At 38.5% G+C, this 7,500-nt stretch overlaps 1 protein-coding gene across 4 annotated transcripts in view; it reads right to left on the bottom strand.

Annotated features, from left to right (window-relative positions):
- LOC144976958 (uncharacterized) overlaps positions 1-7,500 on the bottom strand; it is a 75,513-nt gene that overhangs the window by 40,695 nt on the left and 27,318 nt on the right. For 2 of the 4 annotated variants that reach the window (XM_078921607.1, XM_078921609.1), the window contains 2 exons: positions 5,320-5,441; positions 1,377-1,415 (listed from right to left, as the gene is read on the bottom strand). In XM_078921607.1, the coding sequence (XP_078777733.1) occupies positions 1,377-1,415; positions 5,320-5,441 (161 nt within the window). The remainder of the gene's footprint in view (positions 1-1,376; positions 1,416-5,319; positions 5,442-7,500) is intronic. The other 2 variants (XM_078921608.1, XM_078921610.1) reach the window with 1 other exon arrangement.

Below are 7,500 nucleotides of genomic sequence, written 5' to 3'. Positions count from 1 at the left end.
ATTATTTACTATTTAATCTAAATAACAACAATAACAGCAACAGACATACAAAATTACTCCTCTGGGCGAGGACATTCATTTAATTTTTTTTTATTTAGCGACGTTATGCGTGATCAGTGGCCGGATGGGTGAAAATGATCGTTGAACATTCGGGTCTCGACATTGTAACAATGGGTAAGGCGCTTAAACACTCATTGTATCACTCGACTCATGTGTGAATGAGTGCCTGATTGCAGGACGTGACGAATATTGTGAGAGTGTTAGTACAAATAGAACGCCTTACATGCAACTTATACTGTATGAAATGGAACTATGGTTCCATATGGCCTTCTGGAGAAAATTAATGACACCCTGTGAAGTACAATGAGTATGGTAAATCCATGAAAATGCTCTATATAAATGTTCATAATATATATTCTTTTGGAATCGAAATATATTATGTATATTACTCTTAACCAGTTAACTGCGGACTCTGGAAAAGGTCGCATTTAAATACCGATCACTTGAAATGACTCTCATCTTCGCGAAGTCCCAGGTTTGTGCGTTTTAGCCAAGATGAGGGTCATTTAAATTAATCGGTATTTGGAGGAAGAGTTTACTAGCCAAATTTTTCAAAATGAGATTTCGTAGAGTACAGTAGTGAACTTGCTCAAATTCAATTTTACTCCGACTGCTTTGATACGATGAGTAATATCAATGACATCTGATCAGCAGCATAAAATGCAGATACAGATAGAAATATTGAGTGAATGCATTTGCTGCTAATTCAGTCCCTTGATTGGTGACAAAATAACTATAAGGACGGACTCATAGGATTGCCACCTAAGCGCTCGCATAATGTGTGTGATTGGTGAGTTCGTTACACTTGTAGAAACCGTTATTGAGCCTTGAGAAATGCGACACATTGACTCAAAACAGAATAAGTAAAGTAGGCCTTCAGGGCTAATTAGGCTCATGGAGCCGGAGTTTATCCCGGTTTCTATACCGTGAAACAGGACAGTAACAATGCCTTGTTATCCTTCGGATAGGACACTAGTCAGTCGCAATGTATTTTCTGCCAGATTTAACAAACCCAGCTACCCAATCACTGTTGGGTAGACTGTCGGGATAGGAAAAAAAAGCTCGACTGCACCCATGATCGGTCTCTTTCCCTTTGCGTGCGAAGCTAGAGGTCTAAAACTGATCTATTCTGCCCCCCCCCCCCTTCAAAACAGCATTGGATATGTAGTTATCATCTAGACGAGGAAAATTGGGCATAAAAATTCTAAAGGATTAGAAAATTGATGCTTTTTGAAAGTGAAGAAACTAAAACACAACCTTGGATGTTAGGCGTTATATTAATTAATTATATATTTATTTTATTATTTATTACTTACGATGTGGTTCGCTGGTAGGGTAATGGGTTGTCCAATAGTCTGAGAGGATTGAGAAATATACATATTGATTAAACAGGGTGTCTATAAAGCCTTTCCCTGATTTCAAAGACTTATTATTCTAAAACCGTTATAAATATTCGCATTTGGTCTCGCCATTTTCTAAGGAAAAGTCATACATGCATGCTCATTAGTCAATCACCCACATTTAATCACCAAATTTAGCAAAGTCAACCTGACCTTAAAAAGACATGATTTTTCTCTTCTTCTATTTTGGAATGGCAAATTGTGAGACAAATCTTTTAGTGCCTCAGTTTGCAAACCATTAAATGAAGACTTTAAAAAATGGATAATCTAAATTTATTGAGATACATAGTGAGAGATTATTCCCATTCCCGTCTACCAAGCGATTTTGTCGCACTGTTACTACTCCGAGATAGAAGAAGAGAAAATTAAGGTCTTTTAAGCTCACGTTGATTGTTGTAAAATTGGCGATACAAAGTACGTCTATGTGGCTTATGGGCATAAATTTCCATAGAAATGATGAAAACCAGATGAAAATATCGATAACGGTTTAAGAATAATGAGTATTTGAAATTAGGGAAAGACTTTGTGGACATCTGTATTTATATTATGATAAACATAGATGTGACTAATTAAGATTCGGGCAGTCTTGTAAGGTAACATTTACATATCTTCAAACGTGTTTATGAAACAGTACTAGATTCCCAGATGAAGCAGACTGATTTTTGGGATGATCTATTTCTTGCATTTCTCTTCCTGCTTTGTCTCGTATCGTCCTATAAACAACTTTTTATATATACATTGTCACAGTGTACGATTGTTTGTAAATAATGTATACATGAAATATGTGGGGTCTTTTTCGTGTTTTTTTTTTCAAAAATATTATATTTCACACATTCTTGTGTTTTCTTTTACTTTCTTTGTTTAAATAAAGAATATCGTACTAGATCTTTATCCTTCAGAAATGTGATCGTTTATGTTTTAGGTGCACGTGGTATAACATGCCATGTCATCGATAAGATAATATGCAAAGATGAAATATATCGCCACACAGTAGTGCCGCGCTGAGGACCGGACCGAGGACCGGTCCCACGGTCTTTTAGCTGTGAACCGTGGTCCAGTCCCAAAGAGGAAGACCGCCGGCGGTCCTCACTTCTTATCACCTTTCAACGGTCTAGCGCCATACTACTTCCCCAGCGATTCGTTGCCTCGGTCCTTTGCCTATCTTCCACCAATCACCACCCATCCCACTTAATTAATCGCACCCACCCCCCTTTGCCATACACTAAACGACACAGACGACCATAGAGGCAGACGACCACCTCCCTCCACTCCGCAAACCGCCCTTTCGTGTGTGAGATGGGGGGAACAGGAGGCGCACGCCTTGGACGATTCCATTATACGGGGTAAATTTCAAAATTTACTACACCATAATGATCGCAATGACAATGATCTATGATGAAGGCATGACCCCTCTTCTCTAATGGGTTATTGTTTGAAATGTATGTGACTACTAAAGAGGTGTGTGTGTGTGTGTGTGTGTGTGTGTGTGTGTGTGTCGAACCTAGCAAGTTGCAAGTCTGATTTTTTGTTTTCTTTTGTCCATCTCTTGTCGCCACTCCTTTCTATCGCATTGTTGTCATTTAAAATAATACAATAATATTAAAATTTCGTTTGGTGTTTTAACTAATCAAGTAATATGAGTTTCATTAGTTTCTTCCGTCCAAAAAAAAACAGTTATAACGTCTGTATTTTTAAAAGGTCCAATAGAATATTTGGGGACCCCGATAGCTCAGTTGATAGAGCACTCTCTTTATACGCAAAGGGCCAGAGATCGATCCCGGGTGCAGTCGATTTTTTTCTGAATCCCTGTCTACTCAGCAATGAATGGGTAGCTGAGTTTGTTAGATCTGGCGAAAAGTCACCATCGACCCCTCTTATCACCTCATCCACCCCCTCTTATTATAACTTCACGTCTCTCTCTTACTCTTCAATGCTCGCTGCCCTCTAATGTGTGTGTGTGTGGGGGGGGGGGGGGGGGGGGGGTAGGAGTTGCGTGTGTGTATCAACGCCACGAACAACTCGATCAACGCCTTGGGCGATGCCATTATCTCCGTTAATGGGGATAAATTTCAAATTTTATTAAATTATCGAAGTAACAATGAAGTACGGTGAGCAAATAAAGAAGGCATCACCCCTCTTCTCTAATTAGGTTACAATTTGAAATGAGTGTGACTACTCCGTGTGTTTTACTCCTGTAGGCCACGGTTTTCATCGTGTAGCGGTCTTTAACGGTTCAAGAATGAACGGACCGGTCTAGAGACCGGTCCTAGAGACCGGTCCTTGCGGTCTTCATTTCCCAAGGACCGTAGGACCGTGGTCCTTAAGCTTGCCAAGGACCACCCCGCACTACCACACAGGCATTTCTTTTTCCCCTACTTTCTCCCCTTCTCTCTCTCCCTCCCCCTCCCATCTCTCTCTCTCTCCCTCTCTCTCTCTCTCTCTCTCTCTCTCTCTCTCTCTCTCTATCCGCGCGCGCGCACACACACATACACGAAATAGACAGATTCAAAGGGTTTTCAATTTGTGATATCTGTGGTGGTTTCAGGGGTCTTCTATCGTAAACACACTTTAGTATTGTTTGTTCAATATATTGCATTTCCTTCTGTGTCTGTGACATATGAGACGTCCGGGGTTTGAAGGACTTGTATACTGGAAGCATCTTTACGCCTAGAACGGATGTATCTCAAGAATATGTATGTAATTCTGCCATTTAGACTATCGTCCGTTGACTCAGGCCCAGGCATGTTATTTACATTTTTGTCATGTTATTTTGTAAAGTTCTGTGTATACTTCACAACGGAGTCTGCGGAGTCTGCGAAACTCATTCCAGTCTTCCTCTCTATTATGCAATTTGGCTTTGTTGTATCGCCTTTGTTTTTGCTTTAATCAGACGTTTGATTTTATGGGTAATCTATGGTCTTCCACTTATCCTTTTTCTGTGGGAATGTGTTTATCAATCAATTCCATGAGTCTTCTTTTAAAATGTTCCCACTTTTTAAATGTTTTTAGCAGATGACTCTTAATAAAAAATCGTGTAGTTATTTCTTAATTCTTGTTTTAATCCCACCTTGTTCCCTTTTGAGTTCATAAAAATATCCCATCGATAATTTTTTAATTTGATATATATATATATATATATATATATATATATATATATATATATATATATAATATATATATATTATATATATAAATATATATATATATAAATATATATATATATATATATATATATATATATATATATATATATATAATCTTAAAGAGTAGGTAGGGGTCAATAATAACACTACTGCCGTCTAGGATTCTTCAATAACACCCCCACTCCGTCCCCCTACCTTAATCTTGATTTATATAGTTTTGATCTCATTACTGCATCTCATTGTCGCTCTCTCTCTCTCTCTCTCTCTCTCTCTCTCTCTCTCTCTCTCTCTCTCTCTCTCTCTCTCTCTCTCACACACGTTTTGTGGATGAAAATGTTCATCCTTACGGTATCAATAGTGTGTTCATTGGCTTCACCTTTGTATAGTTGGCATTCGAAGAGACACATAGAGACATGGGCAAAACAATGTTGAGTCCCTGGAAAAGGCTCTTTGCTTAAATTTTTTCACAGCATACTTTATATAAAACCCGCTCAAAATCCCCACCCCTCTCAAAACAATTAAATGCAAACAAACAATCCCTTCTCCCTTATAAAAAAACCCCAAACAAAACATGAAGTCACCCCCCCCCCCAAACAAACAAACAAACAAACAAACAAAACAAAACAAAACAAAAGAAACAAAATAACTAAAAAAAATAAATAAAGAGAAATCTTAAAACAATTTCAAAAACAACAAAACAAAACAAAGAAACTCACCGTTGCAGTAGCTCATCTCAGAGTAAAACTTATTCCAAGTTTGCTCCGTTTGCCTTCCCAGTTCGCCGCTGTCGCCGCAATGGTCCAACTGCTTCAAGCACTCTTTTCCTTTCGCCCAAATCCTAAACAAAGAGGCAATTTCATTATTGAAATCTAATTGCCCGTTTACACGTTCAGTGAATTCATCCACGACCAGACATATCTAGAAACTGTAGGCGAAGTGACAACAACTCATGAACACAGCGCGTATAAACGAGGAAATTAACTAATGTCTGACAGTTTTCACAGAGATATCAGTTAAAAGTTAAATTCTTCGTTTACACGCTCAGTTTTCAATTGTTGTTGTCACTTCGCTTACAGTTTCTGGATATCCGTTCTGCCGTGGATGAATTAACTGAATGTCTGAATGGGTCATAAAACCAATGAGAAATACATAGGTCATATTGGGTGATGCCTTCAATTTTTAATGGCTTGTATTTGCAAAAGGCCCCACGGGCCCATCACTGAAAATTGTCAGTTACGGTCCAATCAAAACAGGGAACAGTCACAGACTACTTTGACGATCGAGTGGATTCAAAACTGTTTTGAAAGTTTTCAAGCATTTGACGTTCGGTTTGTCTGGTGGCAGGACATTTCAGTCATTTGTTGTTCGTGGGGAAAAAAAGCTGTGTTTGTATGTGTCTGTTCTTGTACCTGTTTGTATGTATTGTGATGCATCGTATCTACGTGTAGCGTACCTATCTGATTTGCTTTCATATAGTTTGGGATGATGACGGGTGCGTTTGGGTCGTTGATGGTTTTGCACAAAGCAATCAATGCTTTCCATTCAAGTGACTGGAGGGAAGACGTGGCACAACCCGGGTCTCTGGATTTGCACCCGGTTGCGAATCTTGCAGCTGCTCTTTGTTCTTTTTCAATCTTGTCTATGTTCTTTTTGTGTGTAGGGGTCCCACACGGCGCTGGCATATTCTAAGATTGGCCTGATAAGTGCTGTGTACGCCTGGGCTTTAATTCTTCGTGGGCATTGGTTCATGTTCCTTTTGAGAAATCACAGCATCTTGCTTTCCTTTGCTGTGATATGTTCTAAATGAGTTTGCAACTTTAGTTTCTTACTGAGATGGACTCCGAGGTATTTTATGGAGCCAACATATTGTAAAGCATGATCCTGCATTATGAAATTGTGAGTATAAGGCTCTTTCTTGTTTGATTTTGATATGACCTAGCATTTTGATGGATGGAACTTCATCTGACACGTCTGGAGGGAATCAAGTTCACGTGCATTTGCTATCCTATCTATTGCTCTGAAAAGAATGGTATCGTCTGCGAACAGTTTTAGCGTTGTTTGTGGAGATAATTCGTTCCCAAGGTCACTTTTAAATATCAAGAAGCACAAATTTTCAAGTACTGTTCCTTGTCGTACTCCTAATAAGTCATTAGATTTTTCGCTTGATTTCCAATCAATGACAACTTGTTGGGTACGATTGCAAAGCCAGTCTTTGAACCAAAGTACAAGATTCTGTGGGTGTTGTTCCACATTCTCTGACTGATTTGTGTCGTTGCCCCCAATATTTCAAATTCTGCTTTGCTCGAGTTTTAATAATAATCGTTTATGTGGTACAGTATCAAACGCTTTAGAGAAGTCTCGTACTTGGAGATCAATGCGTTTTTTGTTGTCTAGTAATCTTGCAATTTCTTCTATTGTATTGATTAATTGTGCCTTGCATGACCGTTTTATCATGAAGCTGTGCTGGTTGTCGATCAGTATGTTGTGTTTGTTGTAGTGTTATATGATAGAATGGAAAATAATGTATTCTTATATCTTGCAAACGACTGAAGATGGAGATACAGGTTTATAATTTAAAGCTAGGTTTCTTTTACCCATTTAATAGATTGAGGCTATCAAGGCATGCTTCCAGTCGGTAGGCACTGTTCCTTTGTTCAGGGATTCTTGGAAAATCGTACAAGACAGGTACGGATCTATTTCAGATAGACGTTTAATTTGATGGATTATTCATGGTCTTCCACTTATCCTTTTTTTGGGAGTGTGTTTGTCAATCAATTCCATGTGTCATGTTTTGAAATATTCCCAGTTTTTGTAGATGTTTTTAGCAGATGATTGTTTATCAAAAATCTAAATTCTTGTCTTAATCCTTCTATGTTACCTATTGAGTACATTAACAT

This window comes from Berghia stephanieae, chromosome 7 (assembly GCF_034508935.2).
Source record: "Berghia stephanieae isolate SIO BIC M18660-M18661 chromosome 7, UCSD_Bste_1.3, whole genome shotgun sequence".
NCBI lineage: Eukaryota > Metazoa > Mollusca > Gastropoda > Nudibranchia > Aeolidiidae > Berghia > Berghia stephanieae.
Note: the sequence above shows the minus strand (reverse complement) of the source record. Positions and strands in the feature narration are given on the sequence as shown.